General features: G+C 49.0%; 5 protein-coding genes across 5 annotated transcripts; 2 read left to right on the forward strand and 3 right to left on the reverse strand.

Annotated features, from left to right (window-relative positions):
* Positions 1-8,804: 8,804 nt before the first annotated feature.
* On the reverse strand, positions 8,805-11,985 carry BD324DRAFT_660979 (putative 1,4-alpha-glucan branching enzyme; the record flags this gene model as incomplete). Its single annotated transcript, XM_022018894.1, is given in 16 exon segments — positions 8,805-9,233; positions 9,299-9,471; positions 9,514-9,589; positions 9,636-9,798; positions 9,854-9,922; positions 9,966-10,047; positions 10,095-10,433; positions 10,445-10,510; positions 10,559-10,785; positions 10,825-10,930; positions 10,979-11,026; positions 11,078-11,109; positions 11,149-11,248; positions 11,287-11,595; positions 11,645-11,847; positions 11,909-11,985. The coding sequence occupies 16 exon segments, from the start codon at positions 11,983-11,985 to the stop codon at positions 9,186-9,188; spliced, it is 2,118 nt and encodes a 705-aa protein (XP_021869929.1). The 3' UTR covers positions 8,805-9,185.
* A 386-nt stretch (positions 11,986-12,371) lies between these two features.
* BD324DRAFT_562783 (hypothetical protein) lies at positions 12,372-12,668 on the forward strand (the record flags this gene model as incomplete). The annotated part of the gene is made up of 2 exons (XM_022013022.1): positions 12,372-12,545; positions 12,627-12,668. Coding segments are annotated over 2 exons (216 nt in total), but the record flags the coding sequence as incomplete, so codon positions are not given.
* A 1,620-nt stretch (positions 12,669-14,288) lies between these two features.
* Positions 14,289-16,259, reverse strand: BD324DRAFT_642925 (kinase-like domain-containing protein; the record flags this gene model as incomplete). Its single annotated transcript, XM_022017515.1, has 9 exons — positions 14,289-14,373; positions 14,434-14,663; positions 14,709-14,765; positions 14,806-14,888; positions 14,927-15,131; positions 15,172-15,436; positions 15,477-15,688; positions 15,807-15,942; positions 16,018-16,259. The coding sequence occupies 9 exons, from the start codon at positions 16,257-16,259 to the stop codon at positions 14,289-14,291; spliced, it is 1,515 nt and encodes a 504-aa protein (XP_021869931.1).
* A 157-nt stretch (positions 16,260-16,416) lies between these two features.
* On the forward strand, positions 16,417-18,243 carry BD324DRAFT_77616 (GPI transamidase subunit PIG-U). The gene is made up of 8 exons (XM_022019245.1): positions 16,417-16,738; positions 16,790-16,845; positions 16,896-17,059; positions 17,094-17,194; positions 17,231-17,435; positions 17,483-17,582; positions 17,620-17,788; positions 17,827-18,243. The coding sequence occupies exons 1-8, from the start codon at positions 16,573-16,575 to the stop codon at positions 18,084-18,086; spliced, it is 1,221 nt and encodes a 406-aa protein (XP_021869932.1). The 5' UTR covers positions 16,417-16,572; the 3' UTR covers positions 18,087-18,243.
* BD324DRAFT_652308 (ubiquitin elongating factor core-domain-containing protein) lies at positions 18,107-22,397 on the reverse strand (the record flags this gene model as incomplete). The annotated part of the gene is made up of 25 exons (XM_022018470.1): positions 18,107-18,221; positions 18,262-18,367; positions 18,404-18,421; positions 18,462-18,807; positions 18,842-19,148; positions 19,184-19,258; positions 19,299-19,314; positions 19,363-19,398; positions 19,436-19,556; positions 19,606-19,813; positions 19,851-20,008; positions 20,139-20,186; positions 20,223-20,395; positions 20,431-20,542; positions 20,580-20,678; positions 20,713-20,829; positions 20,866-20,967; positions 21,006-21,113; positions 21,153-21,423; positions 21,461-21,573; positions 21,638-21,755; positions 21,793-21,874; positions 21,908-21,977; positions 22,016-22,318; positions 22,362-22,397. The coding sequence occupies 25 exons, from the start codon at positions 22,395-22,397 to the stop codon at positions 18,107-18,109; spliced, it is 3,258 nt and encodes a 1,085-aa protein (XP_021869933.1).
* Between the last annotated feature and the right edge of the window lie 152 nt (positions 22,398-22,549).

Here is a 22,549-nt window from a genome sequence, read left to right on the forward strand (position 1 = left end):
ACCTGTAGGAGCAAAAGAACCAGACAATCACTAGTATGCCTAGATGCAGTGAGAAGGCGATGCAGATGGGTCCTCCTTGTAATCTTTTTGGTTTGGTTTGGTCTGGAAGATCGCTGGATTATGTATTCTCGCATACATCGCTTGTCCACCCTGCCGACCAGAAAATGAATCATTGGCTCTAAGCTGTCACAGGCTAGCTGAGAGAAGTACGTCAATCTGTAAGGTAGCATTCCTATCTACGATTCTGAAGATCTGTCATAGACCGAGATTATAATGGGACCAGGGCTCGTTGTACGACCTTGGTCTGTATTTTGAGCCGTTTTGGATAGCACGTTAGGCAACCTGCCCACAAGTGCACGTTCATTACAGCCTTTGTCGAGGGTTCTTTCTTGAGGCAAGTCTGTCATCATCTTACAGCCTACAGTAGAATCACTCGGACAGGGCGAGTCTTGACCCAGATTTGGGTATTCCAAGAAAGCGGATATGCATGACATTGTGGGGTAACTGAGATGGAATTTGGGCCGGGTGATCGACGAGACTGGTCACAACTGGCATGTGTGGCCTTCAAGGCGAACCGTGTGTCGGTCCAGAGCCCACTCTGACCCTCTTTCGCGCGTTCAGTTCCAGTGGTACTCGTATTCTTGGAGAAAACTAATAGGCCTTCGCTACTGACCATCGATCGCTAAGTGAGCCAAGTTCATCGCTAATGAAAAGCCCTCAGTTGTGGGGTGATCTCCGCCGGGAGAGATAGACATCGATTTCCTGAGCAATCCACATGGAGGAACTTCCCAGGACAGAATCCATCTGACTCGAGAGACCCACTTGGCCAGGGGTCTTCTGGGTAGGAATGTCAAGCTGGGTAGCTCGCAAATCACTCGTTGATGAGGTGAGGACAGCATTGTAGCTGGCGTCGGCTGCGTCACACGGATTCTGGCCGGGTGAGCGGATGCCGACCATACAGTAATTGACACAAGTGCGTGAGCCCTCATGTTACGAGGGACGGATAAGAGCTCTGTCCCGGCCGAGGACGGTCTTGGCAAGGTCTGGAGAACGATAAGCACCATGTCCATAAGCATGGACCTTCGACCGATCCAGGATGGTATACAGAGGTACTGCAGGTCTGGCGAGATCGATGCATTTCTTTCCTCGTAACTGTAACACCTCAGAAACACTTTGGTACCGCGAGAGTAGTGTACTGCGAATCGACCGCAACCCATCGAATTTTGTACAATCCTCACTCCCGACGCGCATTTTTTTTTCATCCGACTCATCCTTGTAGTCGTGAATCTGTGACTGACCGGTTGCTGTCTCACAAGAAGTGGCGAGATAGCTTGAATCTCACATGTAACTGAATATTCACAGTCGCAGTCATATATCAGGTGCTTGTTGTGATTGAAAGACTCTGCATCATTCGTCTGGAGCTATAGATGGCCCCAGAACACCTCGTTGTGGGCGTGACAGATTTGCCATCATGATATACAGGAAGGTTTGATCTGAATCTCTTGATCCAGGAACACCGAGGATCCCATATACTCATCTCGAACTCTTGGGGGAGGTAGACAGACAACTGTATGATCGGTGACAACGAAGGTGAGCCATGAGAGGGACGTCACGTTCGATTGACGCAAAACCATCTCTACTGTACATCTGAATACACTCCAGGATATCCTCATGTCATTTTTTTTCCAGTTTACACGGCGGCGTCGCTTCCGGCCTTCACCGCGCCATCGATTTGCTTTTCCCTGCTTCAGTCCGACCTCTGGGTTCTCAATTATTGGTTGACGAGCTAACACCGGCTTCATGATTCCCGAATACACAGAAATCTGCTCATCAATCTGCTAGACTGGGTTGCTAAGGCTTGGTTGTCGCTGTAGCACAATCTGCTGAAAGTGATAACTAGTCATGTCATCAAACATGTGGCTGACTATTGTGTTGAGTTCGAGCGTTTGATGCCCAATGATGACGGAGTTGTACAGAGATAGAATGAAGTATAAAAAGGATAGAGAGAAAAGAGAAGAGCAGAGAGAAGAGAGGGTGTTTGCTTTCAGGTCACGTAATCAATTCCAGCATATCGCGGGGCAAGAAAAAGAATCCAAATATTTATCTCTGCTTTGGAGATTGAAGTCGCATTCAATCAAAGGCCATATATTAGCCTGGCTCGGCAGAAGCCCAACGAACAGACGGGACGGCTTGAGGCTGGAAGTTAATAAGGGAGGAGGCCTGTCGTGCTGATCTCCGGGATCCTGCAAACTAGAAGATATCTAATAAGGCGGTGTCCTGAGAATTGGTGTAGAAACTCATTTCCTCGATATTTTTGCAAAAATTTGCAAAAGCTAAAATGCCATGCATAAGATCGCCCTCCTCAGCCAGTATATTGGGGAAATTGTTGCGCCGAATCGATAAAGCTGTCATGGACAGTACAATGCTTGGGTAGTGGATAGCGTACAGCAGTCTCATAGAGGTCCCATTCCGCATGGATGGCCAAACAGCATCCACAACAATGGCATGCCAAACACCGGGTCCGGTGCATGCAGCCCTAGGATCAAAGCGGATCAAATTGCATGTCGATGCATTTGATATAGTGAGAACGCAGCCAAAAAACTTGCTCCATGGTCATTCTTAGAGATAGAGTCTTGGTCTCGGTCTCGTCGTATTGAGTTTGAGCTTTGAATGCTCAATATTGGCCGAGTTGCATACAGAAGGACAGAAGGATAATAAAGAAAATGATGACAAAGATGAGTTGACTACGAGATCAAAGAAAAGGCAGCAAATACTGATGATTCCGACACCTCGTTCCTACACGGATAGGCCTCCAGTCCAAGAGAAAGAACGAGTCAGTCTCATCGTCAAAAGTTCTTGGCAGTGTGAGGCGCAAAGGCAGGCCTTCGGCGGAGCATTGGTTCATGGCATCGAAAGTCGATCTCACACGGATCCCGTCACGCGGCGTTCCCAGCGAGCAGACCCAATCTTTACAGCCTATTGTTCGCCACGCATCTTGCGTGTCACCAGTAATATGGAGTATTCCAAGCATGAATTGTTAATGAGCCCGAGAACTCCCTACATTTGCCCGCGCGACCCCCGCTAGTATCGGGATTGCGTCTAGCAAACAATCTCTCTTCTCTTCTACCTTTTGTTGTTCACTTCATTCTACCTACCTCCATGAAACCCGGTCAATATTGAGCATCCACCGCTCAAACTCGACATCTAGAGTATATATACGGACGTCCGAGACCCATATGATAACAGATGATACAATTTCAGGGGATTCCCCGATCCCCCTTTTTCTACATCTGCGTAATGTCGCCACAACTCCCCAAAGATTAAATTATCTGCACACCCGTAGACTCACAAGTCAAGTCAGAGACACAAACCCCATCTATTCCATCCAGTGACCCCTGTCGTTGTCGTCATTGTAGCGTTGAACGTAATGCGCCCCTGCCTTTGGATGTGACTAATAATCCCGAGAGTGGCTCTCATGACAGCATCCATCGGTCTCTCAAGTGCCTTTGCCTTCTGAAATTCATCTTGCTCAGGCCTACATGGGTCTTGTTACGAGCGGAGGCTACCAAACAGAAGAGGGATAAGTGTTGGTTGTGACAAGCGCATCTTCTATCAGAAAGGGATAGCTTTGGGGTTCAAAGGGCTGGGTCTTGCAGCTGGGTGCAATGTAGGGCTACAAGAGATAATTGTGATTGGGATGCGATAAGGTTGTGCGAAAAATGGAACAGGATTGGGTGAAGTGATGCAGAAGTTGAAGGAAGTTGAAAGGAGTTGTAACAAATCGAGCTGCTGGGATTTGTTTTCTGAGGAGAAAAGAAGGACTACAAACTCTTATACAAGTTCTGGCAAGTTTTATATACCCACCATGTAGACACTACAAGATCTGCATGTAAGTCGCACCCTGGGAAAGGTCTAATTGGGATCTGCAAGCAAGTTGCACAAAGATCTTCTTTTGTTAATCGAAAATATCGGCAAGCATCTGAATCTGCCTGCAAGTTGCATGATCCGAAAGTATGGAGATGATAGGGAAGGCCGTGTGCGTGGATTGTGATGTAAATCACACGCAAAGCATAAGCTTAAGCTGCGTCTGCGCGTATTGTAACACGTTACCAGGGACTGGACTGTCGACTTGTCGACTTTGAGCGTTGGACGCTAAATATTGACCAAATCGCATACCAGAGTAATAATGATAGTAGTTGGAGAGATGGATGAAGATGAAAGCCGAAGCACATACTCATCATCCCGACATGGGCTTGAAAACCATCTCGCTTGTCTCTTTACGGCCGACCATGGCAGCACACAACAAAATGAATGCAAAGTGAGGCGAGAAAACGCGCCTGAAAGGGCTGTCACATTTCCTCCTCGGTGCTCTGCAAACACGAGATGAGAGGCATGTTGGATTTAATTGCGTGACCTGAATGCGTTTAGCAAATAAACTCTCTTCTCTTCACTCTCTACCTTTTTTAAAACTTCATTCTGTCTCTATGCAGCTCGGTCATTATTGAGCATCCACCGCTCAAACTCAACAAGGCATCCATGCTTCCAAATTATAAGCAAAGTTGGATCAAAAATGAGAGAATTTTCATTCTCTCGGAATCAATCGGACGAACATAGTCCAGATAATGGCTAGAAGCAGACCGCATTGTGTCGAGTTTGAGCGGTAGATGCTCAATATTGACCGGGTTGCATAGAGGTAGAATGAAGTATGAAAGAGGGATAGAAGAGAAGAGAGGTTGTTTGCTAGTCGCGTTCAGGTCACGTGATCAATTCCGACACATTGTCCTGAAAAGAGGAGGAAGTAATGGAATCAAAGAGCGCAAAAAAGAGAACACTAGGTCATCGACATATAAAGACTAAGGAGTGAAGCCGCCCGAAGAGCAGACGCACACATCATAGTGCCTTTCTTCCTTCCTCCATATACTACTGAGCTTCTGAGGAGGATCGGAATAAGCTAGTCAATTTGAAGGAGCTTGCAGCAGTATGTTATCTTTCTCTAGATTCCACATAGGATAATGATGCTTTACGTAGTTTGGATGCTCAAAACCAAGAAAAGGAAGTAAGCCTTGTTGTGAAGCTCGCGTTAAAGAGGACGCAGCACATGCTTGCTGGCTTCAAGATTTACGGTGAATGCTAGGCTATGATCTGAACTCATGCCCTGAATGAGCACAGCACAAGTAAAGATTTCACTGAGACCGTTAAGCGTGGGCTCGTCTAGGGCGAGGTCGTCACGCATGTGAGGCCTTCTTTCTCTGAAGTTCTCGTGGATTTTACCCATGATCAGTGCAGGTGCAGGGACAAATGTATCACATAGCAAAGTATTTTAATGACTATGTTCGATTTTGCAAGGTTGTGAGAGGTGGATCCCCCAAAAGCCCTCTCTCTTCTTTTGCAACTTTTTGCAAATTATGAGACCAATGCCGGCACATATGACTCAGAATCCTCATCGGTACGGGCCAAAGAGAACACCCAGAGCCAATGGTACGATAGCCATACACAAGATCTGCAGCCTTTGCCTCTCATCCAAGACCTCATCGTAATCGGCTGTATCAAACATTAATCACGGACGCGGCGAAGAGACATGTGATCTGATGAAACACATATATCTGCCCTCTGAATCTTGATTCTACTTACCTCTCTCTGTGCCGAACCGGTCAGTATTGAGCGTCCCCCGCCTATGACATTGACAGGTACTACATTCTCTAGGCGTGCTTTCACAGCGTAAAACCACGACGGAACATTTCGACCTTGCTTTCACATTGTAAAAGATCAATGGGCTTCTATCCCACCGTTGTCAAGATCCGTCCCTGTTGAAGCAGAGACGGATGGACGACAACGGTTTACTATAAATCAACAACAATGGTTGTATATTAACCTGTGTAATGGTTGGATAACTGTGCTGTGAAGGTCTGGAAGGATCAAGCAGACTGCTTTGAGTGAGACGAAGAAGTGTATGCGAGAGGAAGAATCTATCTGAAGATAATTTGATCCTTAGGGAAAAAGGATGAAAGGGCTACAAAATACCTGTATATATCGCTGTTTCTACGAGGTGGTTGACAAGACTCCTTGAGAATTTCACATGACCCTGCAAATATTTCTCTCACTCCAATTAGGTTCTCTTTTCTAGCTGCAAGAATCTCTTTGATTGCACAAAAACCTCTTTAATTGTACGAGAATCTCTTTGATTGCACGTGAATCTCCTTGCTTGCACAAGATCCTTTGATGCCTCTGGGAATCTTTTTTTCTACTTCTAAAACCATTGTAGATCATGCCGGATCATGACAACCGTACTTCCTTGTCCTCACTATTAGGGATTCTTATACCTACCTTTTCATCACTGTAGGATCCTTTCCCCAAGGATCAAAATTATCTTTTGTCACAATCTTACAACGCCTCTAAGAAGAATCACCACTCCGTGGAGATCTTCACCCACTAGGGACTTGTCTTTCTTCCTGTATATAGTATTGACTTATACAAATCTTGTCCTCCTCTACTTGTCCCTTTAAGCTTGCCGGATCCTTCCAAGCTTATTACTACCAACCAATCCCAACCCTACATCACCATACCGTCAACCTTTCACAGACTTCACAACTCTACCCGGCAGAGTCTAGCTTCTAGTAAACCATCACCTTCTATCCTGTCTCTGGTGCTTTGCCACACTCAGAGGCCTTCCAGGCACAAGTCCGTGACATTCAATGCTATCCTTTAACCTTGTAATTCCATTTGCTTTCGAGACATCTCTGTCAATTGTTACAGGCGGGGCTCACCGAGTAGAAGAAGGGTAAGTACCGTTTGTAATAAGCGCACCTTCTATTAGAAAGGGATAGCTTTGGTGTATGGACGGCTGGGTCTTGCAGCTAGGTGCAAAGTACAGTTACAAGAGTAGTTGAGTGTGATAGTGATTGAGATGCAATGAGGTTGATGAGGTGAAGTGGTGAAGAAGTTGAAAGGGTAACTTTACTGAGAATTGTTCTCTGAGGAGAAAAGAAGACTACAGACCACCTCAACTTATATAGTTTTTGGAAGGTCCTATGGACCCACTATGTAGACACAATATCTGCGTGCAAGTTGCACGCTGGGGAAAGATCTATATGGGATCTGCGTGTAAGTTGCACAAAGATCTTCTTTTTTCATTTCAGGAATATTGGGGAGTGTCTGGATCTGTGTGTAAGTTGCACGCTGGGAAAGTATAGTAGAGACGGAGAAGGCTGTCTTGTAAATTACACGTAGAAGATGAGCTGGTGTTAGGATACGTCGGAGCGTATTATAACATCAATATGCAGTCTACGTCCAAGTTAGACCTTGCAATCAATTCCTACACGTCTCAGCTTCATGACATTACCCAGGACGCCCCATGTATTCGATCGATTGCTCAAGACTTTGGTGTCTCTTGGACAACCCTCTGCAATTGGGTGTCAGGTAACACTCAATCTTGTAGTGATGCACATGAATACCGGCAAGCTCTCACACATGCAGAGGAGCAAGTACTGGTCAAATTGTTACGATTCGACAATCTTCACCCTCGTTTTTACCACGTCATTCGCCGTTATCATCCTTCCGGCTCATTCCGACCCTTTCCGACCACTTCCGGTTTCCGACCCAATCGTACCTTCCGTGACCATTCCGACAGTTCCATGATCAATCCGGAGGGTTCCGAGAAGTATCAGCGTGAGGATGAGTAAAACAGATGTGGAGGCCTCCACTCTGCCAGGAATTTATAAAGTAGACACTTTTTGACAGATCCCCCCCAAGGATCTGAATTCTTATATGTTACACTTCATCTCGTTTTGATCTCGGAAATCGTCGGAACACCTCTCGGTATTCCATTCCGTTCATATCGAGTTATCGTTATATAATCAGTTGATCCGTAGTCTGGTTTCTTAATCGGGTTACATATCGAGGTTGGACTTCAATCCTTCCGCATCGAATCGTCAACCGTTCCCCTTCGTTTTCCTACCGGAACCTTCGTCTTCGCCCGGAACGGCCCGTAACACAAATACATTGCATGAGCACACAGCATAGGCCAACCTGCCGTCTCCAGCTTTGTATACACTGTGGCCAACCTCATATATCAAGCTTGACAGAAATGCACTATATCTCCCGACCACTTTGGACGACGTTTGGGCAAGAGCTGGATCTCAAAATTCGAGGAACGTCATCCAGAGGTCGGACACTGACAGCCTCGGGACAAGCACCAATACGATCCGTCGAATATCTATAATATGGACGAGACTGGCTTCGATTTAGGGTCTCACCAGTCCACACAGGTGCTCGCTATTTCAGAAAAGGCGCTGAGGGGCGGCTATAAGCGAGCCAAAGCTGCAAAAGTTGGAGCTGCACATCAAGACTGGGTGACTGTCATAGAAACCTGCTGTGCAGAGAGTCAAGCTCTTCCACCATTGGTAATTTTTAAGGGTAAGGCTCATTTCCATGACAAATGGCTGCCGGAGAACGTCAACACGCAAGGATACAAATGGTATGCGCGCAACAAAGGCTGGACCGCAAACTTCACTGGTATTCAGTGGCTGCAGAAGGTCTTTCAACCCAAGAACATTGCTGTGGACCCCAACCATCGTTGATTACTCATTGTGGATGGCCACGGGAGTCATGTACAGGCCAACTTTGTTGTGTATTGCCTCACACACGCTATAGACCTCATGGTTCTACATCCACATTTGTCACATATCACTCAACCGTTGGATGTCGGTGTATTCCGAGCATTGAAGGCTATTACATCGATAGTGACTGTAAAGGACAACAAGTACAACCCAGGACGATAGGTAAAGTTGACCTGGGCACACCTGGGCAGCACAGCTGTTTCTGGAGAGAGAAATGGTGATGTCACAGAAGAACATTCAAAATGGATGGAGAAACAGTGGCCTGCACCCCCTCAACGCACCCCTTCAACCCTGACAAGCTCCTGTTCCCTGCTCTAGTAGAGCTTGTCACACAACCCCACATCCCCTGCAGTCGTTTGAGCAAGGATGTTGTTCAATATCCCACTTATGCTCTGCGTAGCTTCAAGACCCGGTAAATCTACCTGCGGGTATCTGATGTTCTGAACACAACGGATGTCGCCTTGCAGACAGTATGCAGGTTCATCTGGGCCCTCAATTCATGCATGTCATACACTTCATTCACATCAATTATTCGAAGTCGTTCACACCAGTCTGAGTCAGAGCCGTTCATCATTGCGCTGGCCCAAGCACGAGAGCGGTTCGGCTTGGAATATAGACCTAAAAGAAACCCGGGTTGAGCCTAAAGCCAAAAAGGGAAGATGATGAGAACTTAGATGACTTACCTGCAACCAGTTCTTGCGGTTGTTCCACTCCATGGGAGTCGTGAAAAAGTCGACACTGTGTTCCACACGTCCGTGTCCTCCAAATTCTTTGTCGTCAGTAGCCAGAATCACCTTGTATTTGCCAGGAATGTCTACCCCAACCCGATAGTCGGCAAACGAATTCGTCGGGTGGACTGTGAGGGCATGAATAATCGCCGAGGTAGTTGCAGGCTCACAGTTGAAGACAAACAGCAGACCATCCCTTTCGAAGGCAATCACTTTGTCGCCCTCATGTTTTAATGAGACATATGCCTGAGTTAAATTCAGCATTCGGTACGAAATTAAGGAAAGCACTTACCTGAGGAGCTTGGAGCCACCGATATTTCTCCTCGAGATTGTTCATTGCTGCATCAAAGGCATGCAGATATTTGTATCGCAAAAGGTGATCGTCGACGAGATTAAATTGTCGTCGAGCGTGCGCAAACGAATTCCCGTTTCCCTCTCGCGGGAAATCCATCCATCTAGAAAGTCAGTCTCATCGAGATGGGAATGCAGGAGAGGCGAGAGCCGACTCACTCCGGATGGCCGAATTCATTGCCTTCGAAGTTCAAGTATGCTTCTCCTCCCAAAGTGTGCACCAGCAATCTATTAGGTTCGTAAGTCATTGCGCCAGGGAGGACGAATACACTGGGCAAACCTGATCATTTTATGCAGGGCGATTCCACGGTCGATAATGGGAGTGAGGGGGCTCAAATCAGACATGAAGTCGTCTGTATAGGTCAGGCCCTCTTCAATACGGCTATAGCTTTTGCCTTACACATCTCTTTGTCCATGAGCCAGAAAGCCAAAGTCTTGTCACCAACGAGTGCTTGATCGTGACTCTCTGCGTATGCTACGCTTCGCTCGAGGTGACGACGATTCGTGAGGGTATGAACGATTTTGCCCATATCCCATTCGTCATCGGACTGTTCTTTGAGCATCTTGATCCACATGTCAGGAATTGCCATCGACAAGCGGTAGTCAAAGCCAACGCCTCCTTCGGCCACGGGCCGACAGAGTGTGGGCATCCCAGAAACATCCTCAGCAATGGTGACAACATTCGGGTAAATGTCGTGCAACATAGAATTGGCCTGAAGGAGATCAATTATTTGTAGGTCTAAGGGGGACTTGCCAGCATCAAGTAGACCATTGCTTCCAGGTCAACAGATTCGCCGAAATATTCATGATAACCCCCTGGTCTCATCAGCCACACTGTTTCGGCGAATGTAGACGTAGACAAACCAGAAAAGCCAGTACCAATGCCGTGGTGATGGTACATCATACTCGTCACGCCGTCGAATCGAAATCCATCAAACATGTACACGTCCATGTAGAAGCGGAGATTGGATAGCAGGAAGCGGAGAACTTCATGGTGACCATAGTTGAATAGCCTTGAGTCCCAAAGCTCGTGACGACCTCGACTACCTTCGTGGAAATACAGGTGATCCGTTCCGTCGAACATGTTGATGCTGTCACGGGTTTTAACAAAGCTGGTACGCTTCACCTACCCATCAAGCACATTTTTGCAAGCGTGGGAGTGTACAACATCGAGTAGCACAGTCATGCCCAGTTCGTGAGCTTTGTCGATGAGGGACTTGAGCTCCTCCGGAGTACCTGATGAGTGTGAGCCGTGCCTTTCCATGCTGCATCTGACAGTCTCACCGTAACGCGAAGAGACTGCGAAGAAGTTGGTCACTTGGTATCCGAATGCTAAAGCTAGTGAGCCGAGCAACGCATGAGAAGCATTGTAGGATTACTCACAAGCGTAATATGCGTGCTCCATGATGGCCATCCTGAATTGTCAGATCCATCTTAGCAAATTTGGCACCTACATTTGGATACAGTTGTAGCCTAGTTTTTGGATGCGAGGTAACACATCGACCTCGAATTCTTTGTAAGTTGTCACTCGCATATTGGGACTCGAAATTCCGACTTTGCATCAGCGAACCGGGATGAAGATGATATCTCACCGTGTGCCTCGTAAATCTTAAGTCCGTCGACGGACCTCTTTGAATGCCCGTTCTTGAAGGTGTAAAGGGACTCCGGACCAGGATTCCAGAAGCGCCCATCGTAGATAGGGGAGATGTTGAGATCTTGAGTCACTCGTCGGATCCATGTTGGGATACGATCGATCGTCACACCGGAAGGCAGTTTCATGGAGACTTTCACCATGGAGTCATGGGGGATAGCGCAAACGCCAGGAGACTTGGGGGGAACATAGCATTCCCACACGCCGTATTCAGACTTGGTCATGGGATTCGCAGCGTGTGACCATCCATCTGAAATGTTGCATCAGGCACACACTGCCCAGCAGCGGAGCATGCTCACTGAATTCGCCAATCAAGCTTGCTTCTACTGCGTTTGGCGCCCACTCTCGGTATCTGACTCCCTGCTCAGCGTCCACTTGAAATCCCATCGATTTGTATCCCTCGGCGAAATGCGCCAAGCCTCCTTCATACTTTTCTATCTGCGCGAGGGTCTTGCTGTAAGCCGCATACCGGGCTTTGAGACCAGCGGAGAACGGCTCCAACCTGAAGGCAGCTTTGGTCAGCCATTCGGGTCCACGGCTCTGCAAGTCCAGCAAGAACATACCAAGGGTCCACCTTGATTACATCTGTTCCTGTGAGTTCAAGTTGAATCAGTTGTCTGTTCCTTGGAGCGGAGGTCATAGAGGGTTGAATGAGGCCTCACCGTCATGGAGCATGTTTCCAGCCTCAGCGTGTCCATTTTGGGTCGCTGTTGCTGCAGCCATGGTGCGTGATGGAGCCAGCAGTCGTCAAATGTATGAGCTGGATCAAATATCAGTGTCTGTGAGGAGGAGCGAGAGTGTGTGTGTGAGAGAGAGAGAGCGAGAGAAAGAGAACCAACTCCTGGAAGGATGCGATATATGATAATTTTTGGGAACATGGGAATGGGGAGTGGAGTGGCTTGTGTGGGGGTGGTGGTACGTCATTGGAATATCACGTGACTCTGGCCACTATTCGATTCATCCTAGAAATTTTGAACGACACAGACCACCATACATAGCCGCTCGATACACATCATGCCCACAGGTTTCTATGACGAGATTGAGATAGAAGACTTCGCGTGGGATCCCCATGCCAAAGTATTCCACTACCCTTGCCCCTGTGGGGATAGATTCGAAATCACAAAGGCTCAACTGAGAGACGGAGAGGAAATCGCGACCTGTCCCAGTTGCAGTCTCACTTTGCGAGTGATATACGACTATGTGAGTTGCTTTCAAACATCCTCCATGGGGCAGTGAATCAGTGAAGCACAATTCCACTGACATTGTAAACCTGCATCTCAGCTCGACTGGGAAGACTATTCAACGTCGGATTCCTCAATGGGTTCGGAAGATAGTGATGCCGATGGGCATCAAGCAACCACCCCCCCTACTCCACAAGCGCGGGTTCCTGAGAGCAAGGACATTCAGGAATGATGATAATGACAAAGAGACGCTGTTAAGGCTTTGGAGGACTATTTGAATCTAGCGGCTGCTTCCGACAATCTTCTGGTCTTTGGTCAACCAGAAAGCAAACCTCACATGGCAACATGAGGTGCGATCCGGGATCGGAAGCTCGCGAAAAACGGGCGGCCCGACAAAGCAGTCATCTTGGCGGAGACTTGCAGAGCGGAGAGCATATCGCTTAGCTCAGCGCTCTCGACCGACCACATCGCTTCGTATGTAGTCGACAAGCCCGGCCTTGGATGGATCGGTTGTTCGAATTCGCAGGTCCATCAGCCCTAGCTGACCGTGTAAATATCCTGTATGACCTGGCCCCAACCGATTCTTCTTTTGCAGCTTGGGCAGTCCCCGAATCTTGGAAGAAGATCCTCGGAGTCGCCACGCAGGTGTCGTGCCAAACAGGTCAAATGGGAAGTGGAGATGCAAGGATCCTCGTCTGAGTGTCGAGGACACCTGCCAATTTGCAGAACGGGCTTCGATATCAGTCTTGAGCAGAGATAAGGACACACCGTTTGAACCAGGCTTCCCGCGCACACAGCGCAGGACTTGCTCGCATTTGATATTGAAGTCACGCCGCGTACCGAATTCGCAGTCTTGGCGGTGCGAGAATCAATATGTTGTGGGTTGAGGTTGCGATCTAGGTCCAATTCGCATTTAAGCGCCTTGTCTCTCGCCGATAGCTCGACGGAGATTGCCCTTGCATACCTGCGTTTGGCGCTTGTTTTGTCCGACAGAGCTTGGCGAATGTGTTCGTAAACCAATGCGTCGAAGCAGCGAACATGAAGCGGCATAGCATTAAAGGGAGACCGGCGAAGAAGGGCGTTGGCGATACTGTCGGAGATGAATACCGGTTTGATATCCACTGCTTACTCTAACACTTTCAAGATCGCCTGCGTTTTGGCTGGACCGAGGATGGGTACTGTTTTGACATCGTCCCCAGTTGGTTCTCTCAGATGACGAGAAACGTTCGGGTTCTGCCAGGCCCATTCAAACTAACGGTGAGGTTCAGCGAAGATTCGTTTGAGCTGGCGATGCACCCACTTGTAGGGCCGACAGCTTGCTTGGAAAGCTGAGATGTGAAGCTTAATCCCCCTTTAAGATGCGCCATTTTAGATCTCACCCATACACAATCATCTCCATGTTCTCCGGATCAGTGCGGTCCTTTACGAAAGACGTACCCAGGGCCTATGAGACGTGGTCCGCTTCGCACCCCCAACGAGTTCCCCATTGTGCTGTCGTATACGCCGAGCCGGATCAGGAGTGGAGCCTACCTGATATGTCTGAGCGGGAATATGACAAGATAACTCACGTAGGTTCGATCTGGTCTTACCCTCGATCGCAAGAGATAGCACGCGTAGAACGCGGGGAAAAAGTGATTGCCGTCGAGAAGGGATGAGGATGCCTTGCTGGACATATGGCGTCGAAGATGCAATGCCAGTTAGTGATTGTTGATTGAAAAAGGCACTCTGCATTCAAATCCGTTTCAAAACGTTCCGGACGTGTTTAAAAGTCTACAAAATAGTGATCATATTGACCAACGCCGGTTCTTCCATACTCACTGACATCTGCTTCCTGATAACGATCAAACCTTGGGAGAATCGTAGTCAGCCCGCGTGACCGCAAGGCGCATCTACGGACATGGACTCACTGGCTCGCATCACCATCCCCTTGTATCTTCGGGACATAGGGCGCGGGGATCTCTCGACGGTACAGTTTATCCCAATCGACTTCAGCAAACCAGCCGTGGGCGAATATATCTGCAGAACCAGCCCGAAGATTTCCAAAACGTTTGGTCAGATCTCCGACCAGCAAGTTCTTCAACAGCTCTTTGGCAAGGGCATCGAAGTAGGTAGGATACCTGACCTTGCCTGCTATAATCTGTTGAATGTCCGTCAACGTCAGAGTAGGTCGTTGCCAGCACACCTTCTCGTACAACTTCATTGGATTCCCGTCCTCGGTGAAGAATGGGGGGTACCCCGCCTGTCAGATCTTAGAATTCATTTGAGGCTGACAAACTCACCAGCATTTCGAAAATCAAAACACCCAACGCATACCAATCGACGCTCTTATTGTATCCCTTCGATTGAACGACTTCCGGGGCCACTGCTGTCAGCAGCTTGTTCGGCAATTCGTCCGCTCACAGTAATCTGGGGTACCACAGAGAGTCCAAGTGATGTCCGGCACGAATTTGGCAAAGCCAAAATCTGTGACCTTGATGTGACCATCTGCTCCGAGCAGTAAGTTTTCTGGCTTTAGATCACGGTAGATTATGTCCAAAGAATGCAAGTAATCTAGCGCCAAGGCCACCTCTGCTGCATAGAACTTGGCAACCGAGTTGGGGAATCGCTGCGAATTGGTCAGGTGGAACAAGGGCATGGTCATTCACCTGAGACTTTCGAAGAAGACTGAAAAGCTCCCCGCCAGCTACGAAGTCCATAACCATGTATAGGTTATTCACGTCCTGGAATGTTCCCCACAGATTGACAAGAAATGGATGACGGACACGGACCAACATCTGTCTCTCCGAATTCGTGTGCTCGATCTGCTTCATCCTGATGACCTTCTCTTTGCCCAGTACCTTGACGGCGTAGAATCGGCCGTTATGCCTTGATCGGACCAGATGTACACGTCCAAACGATCCAGTGCCCAATCTTTCATACCGTCAGTGGGGACAATATGGACGGAACCTACGTTCTCTCGATCTGAAAATCGTTCAGGGCATATCGTCCCGCGGTTTTGCGAACAGCAGGTTGGCCCGCCGCTTTTGGCGTCTGGACCGAAGATGCCTGCACGTTATTCGTTGCGATGGCGCCGTCCAGAGCAGCCTGCGTCGCCGCCGCGTTTATAGCTGCAACTCTTGCCTGTTGGGTAGCATGATGCAGGTTTGCCTGAGCTGCCACAGCCTGCACTGGTCAGCACGCTAATGCGAAGGTATTTTTCGCGGCGCACCTGCTTCTGGGCCTCAGCAGCTTTTTCGAGTGCTGCATGATGGGAGCTAGCATCTCCGGTATCCATTTGAACATCATCCATTTCACTCTGGCCTTGCTCCACTAGTGGGCGTTGTTGGCTATGTTCTTCGGCGCTGGTTCCTAAATCACTAGGAAAACCCGACGGATTGTTCTGAAGGCTGACGTTCCCACTGAGCGTCAAATGTGAGCTGCTTGCTGGCGTAACGATGCAACGATTCGCTCACCTTGAAGGAGTCGCCGAAGTATCGCCAGGGAGTGCCAACGCAGAAGTAAAGGTGGGGCCGCTGGGAATCTGCTCCGGGCCTGAGCCTTGCAAGAAGTTTGCTTGTGCCTGTCTGAGCTGCTGATTGTGCTGCAGGGACTGTTGTTGTTGTTGTTGTTGCTGTTGTTGTTGTTGCTGCTGCTCTTGTTGTTGCTGCTGTTGTTGTAGCTGCTGCTGCTGCTGCTGTTGTTGTTGTTGTTGGTGTTTTCTGTGATGTAGTTTGTCTGAGACTCTCGCAAACATGTCTCGTACAAGAGCTTTGTGTGTTTTCGACCCAGATTATCTATGCTAAAGAGAATGCCATTGCTCGTAGAACATTGACAGAGTGATGAGCCGCGAATGAGAGAATTCGATGAAGCAGATGTGACGATCAGAATGTCGGATTCAAGATGCGGATAAATGATGGAGATGAAGCCATTGGAGACACAAAGGGCAGACGATCCGCGTTTGTCCACGTGGCAGCGAGGCGGAGGTTCGGTTGCGACGTGATATGTTATGATGCTGGCGACTATCTTGTAACAAGCGACTCCAACCTCAGGAATTCACGGATGCTCTAATGACCTCGAGGACGTTGATATCGGACGTGTCGCAGAGACATAAGCTGGTCCTCGTGGTCGCTACAGGCATCCTTCTCAGAGTCTATCTTTTGTTTGGAACATCTGCTCATATCCTCCTGAGAGATAGACCGGAATTGTCCACTCCGCAGACGAGTCATCGCAGCTGTGAGGGCTTTTCACCAGGCGCAGAGGGCTCGTCGCTGATACGACTAGCAGTGAAAGAAGGTGTTTTTCAGCGCATCAATTTGCCCTTGACGCCCGGGTCTGCCAATGTCAGTTTCTCCTTCAGGATAGCGCATTCACACGCCTGACCCAATGACAGTCGGAGCTCTACGTGGCAATTTTCTCGCATTTGATTCCTTTCAATCATTGGTCATGGGCATTGACCTGGATAGCTGCTGATCTGGGGACCTCAATCGCTTTGTTGAGCTTCGCAAATAGCTTGTCTACCGGCGCGTCCCTTAACGACCCGGCTATCGTAGCTAGGTGGGCCGAACCCCGTCTACAAAACTGATGACAGCTATCTGTTGAATCCATATTCGATTGCAGCATGTATCGCTCAGGCTACTACCTCACTGGATAATCTGTGCATTGTCTTCATCGCTGCTTTGGCTGTGAGAGGTGAGTTAGGGACCCGCGATCCGGCCTGACCTCAAGGCCATCGACTCGCATCTATGATCACTCTAGGATTGACTGCTCATGTTTCCCCATATGTAATCCTTTTACTTCCGTCCTTCGTCCTCATCGCCAAGACTCGGCGTCCGGGATCATGGCTATCATCAGTTCTAGTTTCGTGTGCAGCGTATGCTGGCGCGTCCTACGCGCTGAGAATTCCTCTTTGGACTCGTCTTCTCGACCTACAGTGAGTGGCGTATCAACAGGCAAAACACCGCTGAGGTCTCTCAATAGGGTCAACCTGAAAGACCTGACTCCAAATAGCGGCATGTGGTGGTACTTCTTCACAGAGATCTTTGATCACTTCCGGACGTTCTTCCTTTGCGTGTTTCAGGTAGGTAGAGAGCCTTTGGCGTTGGCTGAAATTCAAGCTACATATCCTCGCATATGTTCTTCCATTACAAATAAGGCTCAAAAGTGATCCATCGCTGGTCGTTCTGGTAATGCTTGGCACAATCGCAACATGGAGAAGCTATCCGAGCTTGGGTGATCTGGGCCTCGGCATGAGCTTACTCAGCTGCTTTCCCAATGTAGTATCAGGTAAGCTGAATGGGCGAGCTCGGGCTGAAAGGACGAAGATCTTCGGCATCCCCTCTTCACTGCATCTGTGTACCTATATACTGCGATCCTTCTCCCGTTGCTACACGCCCTGTGGCTTTTGACAGGGACCGGAAATGCCAACTTTTTCTACGCTGCCACGATGGTCCATGGACTGAACTCAAGCCTCGCGATTGTCGACATCGTTGGCGCAGTCTTCAGATCCAGTCTGAGAAAGGCTGCAGGTCCCGTCCGGCCTGGTCGAGAGAGATACATCGTACAGTTGACGGGCGCACAATGATGCGCCAGGGTATGTATGAATTACAAATTGTCGACTTCCATCACGTCTCCGGACGCGTTCGTCTTTCCCTCTGCAATCCATGCGGCAATCTTGGCTTTGAGTTCAGTATCCGGGATGCAGTCTTCATACTTGAGTCTGTGACTCGTCAGTGCGGTTCTCTTGGGAGAGATCGTACGGCATATTGTTGAAGGGATCCACTTCTTTTGACAATAGGACAGTGCGTATCGTGCCCCGATCGACAACCACTCGGGACATCGGAAGTATTACAGGATCTTTCATAACTACAGATTTAGCTCGTATCACTAGGAATGACTCACGAGTCGAAAGGAGTGGGTCTGAGGAGGTCAATGTCTTCCTCTCTCGTGCAGCACCCACCAAGGAACTCGTCAGGAATTTCTCTCTCATCCTCAATCATTATCGTGGCCTTCATATCCTCCACTTTCTGAGTGAAAGCCACTACCTCCTGAACCTCGGCCTCGGTCATGATCGCTCTGTGCTTGAGTATCCGAGCGAAGCGCTCGAAGAGCTCCCTAGAGTAACTGCGACCATCGTTTGCAACAGCGCGCACGAAGTCGGCCTCTCCTGCCAGATTCAGATAGATTTGAGCGATACCTGCAAGCAGGCGCTTGGGTTTGAAAGAGAGCCGTTCTCGATCAGCATTTGCCAGGTTGAGTTCTTGCATCTTCGGACCGACCAGCGTTGCTAGATTCTCGTCAAGAGACTGCTTATCAGCAGCGATCGATGAGCACACTTACAGCCACTAGACGATCGACAATCTCGGCCGTCACAAAAGGCTCTTTAGTCGTCGCCGTGAAGTCTCGAATGAGTTCCACGTGATCGAGACCCATGACCGTGTGATATGGCGCCGAGCTTTCGGCTTGACGCATCTGGCTGACAAGATCATCTCGTTCCTCCTTTGGGAGTTGGCTCCATGACGCCTCATCTGCCTGCTGAGTCTGAATAGCATTGATCTTGGTCAAGTTCGTAAGCGATTCCTCTAAGTGAAATGTTGTGTCGCTCATGAGCATATTGATGAATTTGATGAATTGGTCGAAGTCATCGCTAATAGTAAGCTTCGCCGATTGAAGGAGCCTTACTGTCTCGATTTCACGAAGCTGGCTCGGAATAGCGGACTATCCCAGAGGGAGCGGAAGATGTGACTCATGTCGCGTCTAGAGGGTTCATTCAGCGGGACCGAGACGCATCGTCTACCTGAAGTTGAATTTGTCTACTATGATTTAGCATCAAGCCGAACATAGCCAGCGAGCCGACTCACCCCAGAATTGGGTATGACCACCCGTGGACTCTACTTCTAGGAAAGTCAACGGTCAGTCCAGGCAGATGCTCACCAATGAAGAATCGGATTATGCTAGGCATGAGATATTCGGACGAGATACTATGCAGACTGAGGCGATCGAAGAATATGCCTTTCCGGTGGTGTGCCGAAGAATACAATCCATTGGAAAGGATCTGGAAAGTTAAATGAATGCTGAAAATAAGACATCGCATCCAGACTCACCGAAACGAGTTTCGCCTTCAAAAAGGGATTGTTGATGTAACCGGGGGACAGAAAGGCCAACGCGAATGTTATGAAGATGTCCTTTTCGTGATCCTCCAGCCGCTCTGGGTCATAACGCGTCAGAAAGTCGAAATACTCGGTGATGTTGTCCAGAAAGTATTCTGGTATGACTCTAAAATGGATCGGCGCCTGTGAAGGAAGGGGAAGCCTAGACAGTCAGCGACACCGTTGAAATGGGGACCAACTTGATCGGCGATGCCGGATAATTCTGCTTAGGGTCCACTTGACGAAGTAGCCAGGTCATCATCAACGAACAAAAGTCAATATTTGAGCGGACAAATGCTGGTTCGAGAAGCTGTGTGTCGTATGCGTGAATAGTGGCGTGCAGGGTCGCAATGTCAGCCTGAGGCGGTCAGCCCTCGTCCTCCGGCTTCTCTTAATTTGGATGCCGCTGCGCAGGCTGATCGGACGAGAATCACCAGGACTCGGTGGGAAACATATCGGGGATTTCCTGTCTCGCTTCACGAACTTACCCTGAGTTTCGCTATCGCCGCATCCCCTTGAGCTTGAAGCGTGGCGTTCTGCTGTCAGCTTGAAACACTTTTCTGACTCCTCACGCCTTCCCACTCTCCGCGAGATGCCTCAGTCCGCTTCAGCTCTTTCTCCATGTCTGACATATTCTTCTCTCCGCGTATCCGAGAGCTGATTGTCTTGACCAGCCCAAGATGCTGCAATGCTGCAGCTGAGTGAAAGAGGTCGGTGATGAAAGGATTGGAATTTGGATTTGGACCTGACATCAGCATCGATGCTTGGTATGTCAACAACCTTGCGCATCCTCTGCCGAGTATTTGTCCACGTCTTCCTTGGCAGCATGGATACGAGTCTCTTCATCCGTCACCGGTTTCGTTCGTGAACAATTGGTATCGATCTTAGATATCTGCTGGGTCAGCGTGGAGATCCCTGTGATGTTTCACCTTTGTAAAGCTGAGATCCATAGCGGGTTCTAGGAGCTTCAGTGTAATTGACAAAATATTGCTCATGAAGCCATCCGAGGCTACCGTCCGCGAGTCGACCTACATTGAGCACTAAACCGTAAAATTTACTCACTCTCATACCCGCCCGTTTGGAATTGAGTGTGATCGCGCATGATATGTAGTCCAAAATGGCTTCCCGAGCGGACGGACTGCTGCGTATGATGGCGTTGAATATGGTGAAGAGATCAGTCTGCTGATCAGTTAATGCATCAGATATGATGCTGACCTGAACGCTTCGCAACGTGAATCGGAGATTAGATTTGTTGGCATTGATGTCGTCCGTTTTGCGCTCAGTCGGGTTCGAGAAATAAGTCCTCCATATCTCAGGCTGATAAAATGAGTGCCGGCTCGATTGATTGCACTGACAAATTCTCTGGGATAGACGCTCAATCTCAGGAGGGGCCCAAGTAAGGATTGCCATTCCAGGGTGTGAGCGGATACAGCTGATGCCCGCCAGATGGGGAGAGTTGGCAGCTTAGCCGGATCAATCAGTGAACGACACAGGACGCTCACGGTAGCAGCAATATGTTTTGACCGTACCAGCGTTGCTATAGCCCCCAAGTATCTTCTCCAATCGGCTCCCATAAGGTCAGGCGTCGGGACGATCTTGAACCATTCTTGGAAGAAGAGGCTCAAGGTTGGGGTGAGCACTTCACTTAAGCTGTCCTCAGCAGCTACGGCCAGGTCATTGAGGAATGGGACAAGCTCATTCGAGTTCAGCACATGATCCGAGGAGTCGAGATCAAGCAAGATCGGCAGGAACTCGGCAGGCCCCGTGAGCCGGCTTTTGCGTCAGTAGGCGCGACTGAGGAGACACTTACTCCGAAGGCTGAGGGAACATTGTTGGATCTTCCAAAGTCATTGATGTATATGACATAATGAGCTGCTTTAGCCGTTCATGATCCTTCTGCCACTCGATTTTGCCTGTCTCATCCTAGGAATTGTAGCGTAAATCTCATCGCTCACTTTGTGAAGGGATTGGCGCTGCCGAAACTCACCAGAGATGACAGATTTCGACTGCTCTGGGCGAGTCGCTTCCAGCAGCCCACTAGGTATTCAAATACCGTCTCAGCTTCAGGCAAACTGGCCACGATTGCCAGCTTATCGACGTCATCACTTCATGCGTTAGCGATAGCGCAGGTCTGAGCCTCACGATAACGCCATGCTCTGAGTGTCCATAGAGAGTCTTGCTATAAGAATGCGATCCACTAGGCTCATGCTCATAGTGGGCATAGCTGGCCGTTAGTAGCTTTCAAAAGAAAGCTCACTATTCTCTTCCCTCAACTCCTCATATAGGTCTTTCAACCAACACAAGTTACCATTCGATGCCTTCGCTTTCTGACCTTGTCAGCGGACGAGGAGAAGATACAACGCACCTCCAGAGTTACAGCAAAGATCAAGGAAAGATGTCGCTCCAGCCATTCGGTGTACGGTATCGTACGGGGAGCAGGCTTGCGGATAGCATCTGTTGATCGCACATCATTACGTGATTTAATCTGAGCTGGTTGTGGATTTGGCGAGGGAATGGGAGGAGCCGAGGACAGTGATGGCGATGAACCGGGCGCGGTGGAGACTTCTCTTGGTGTATGACTGGCTGAGCTCTGAGCTGGGGGTTCTGAGGGTTGGGAAGCCTTCGGCGTGCCAGGATTACCTAGTCGAGCCAATCGACGGAGTCGTATCTTGTTCGCTAGTGAGCGGAGTGCAGTAAACCTCCGGACTTACTTTCTCGGCATCGCTCATCTCGCTATCTCCAGACATCGTGAATGAGTCGCCGTTCGACCACGATCTGATCACACCTCCGCCTCGACCAGCAACAGGTCAGCAGACGATGCAACGGTAAGAGCTGTCAGGAAGAGAGGCAACACGTGGCTCGTGAATTAGCTTTCCCACGGTAGCGGTCCGACACTACC

Source organism: Kockovaella imperatae (genome assembly GCF_002102565.1).
Source record: "Kockovaella imperatae strain NRRL Y-17943 chromosome Unknown BD324scaffold_10, whole genome shotgun sequence".
NCBI lineage: Eukaryota > Fungi > Basidiomycota > Tremellomycetes > Tremellales > Cuniculitremaceae > Kockovaella > Kockovaella imperatae.

Excerpts from the sequence above, each read along its gene's own strand:
- BD324DRAFT_77616 (XM_022019245.1), top strand. The coding sequence starts at position 16,573 with ATGACCTCGAGGACGTTGATATCGGACGTGTCGCAGAGACATAAGCTG. Across the intron at positions 16,739-16,789 it reads GCAGACGAGTCATCGCAGCT|TGAAAGAAGGTGTTTTTCAG; the intron begins GTGAGGGCTTTT and ends TACGACTAGCAG. Across the intron at positions 17,789-17,826 it reads CTTTCCCAATGTAGTATCAG|ATCTTCGGCATCCCCTCTTC; the intron begins GTAAGCTGAATG and ends GAAAGGACGAAG.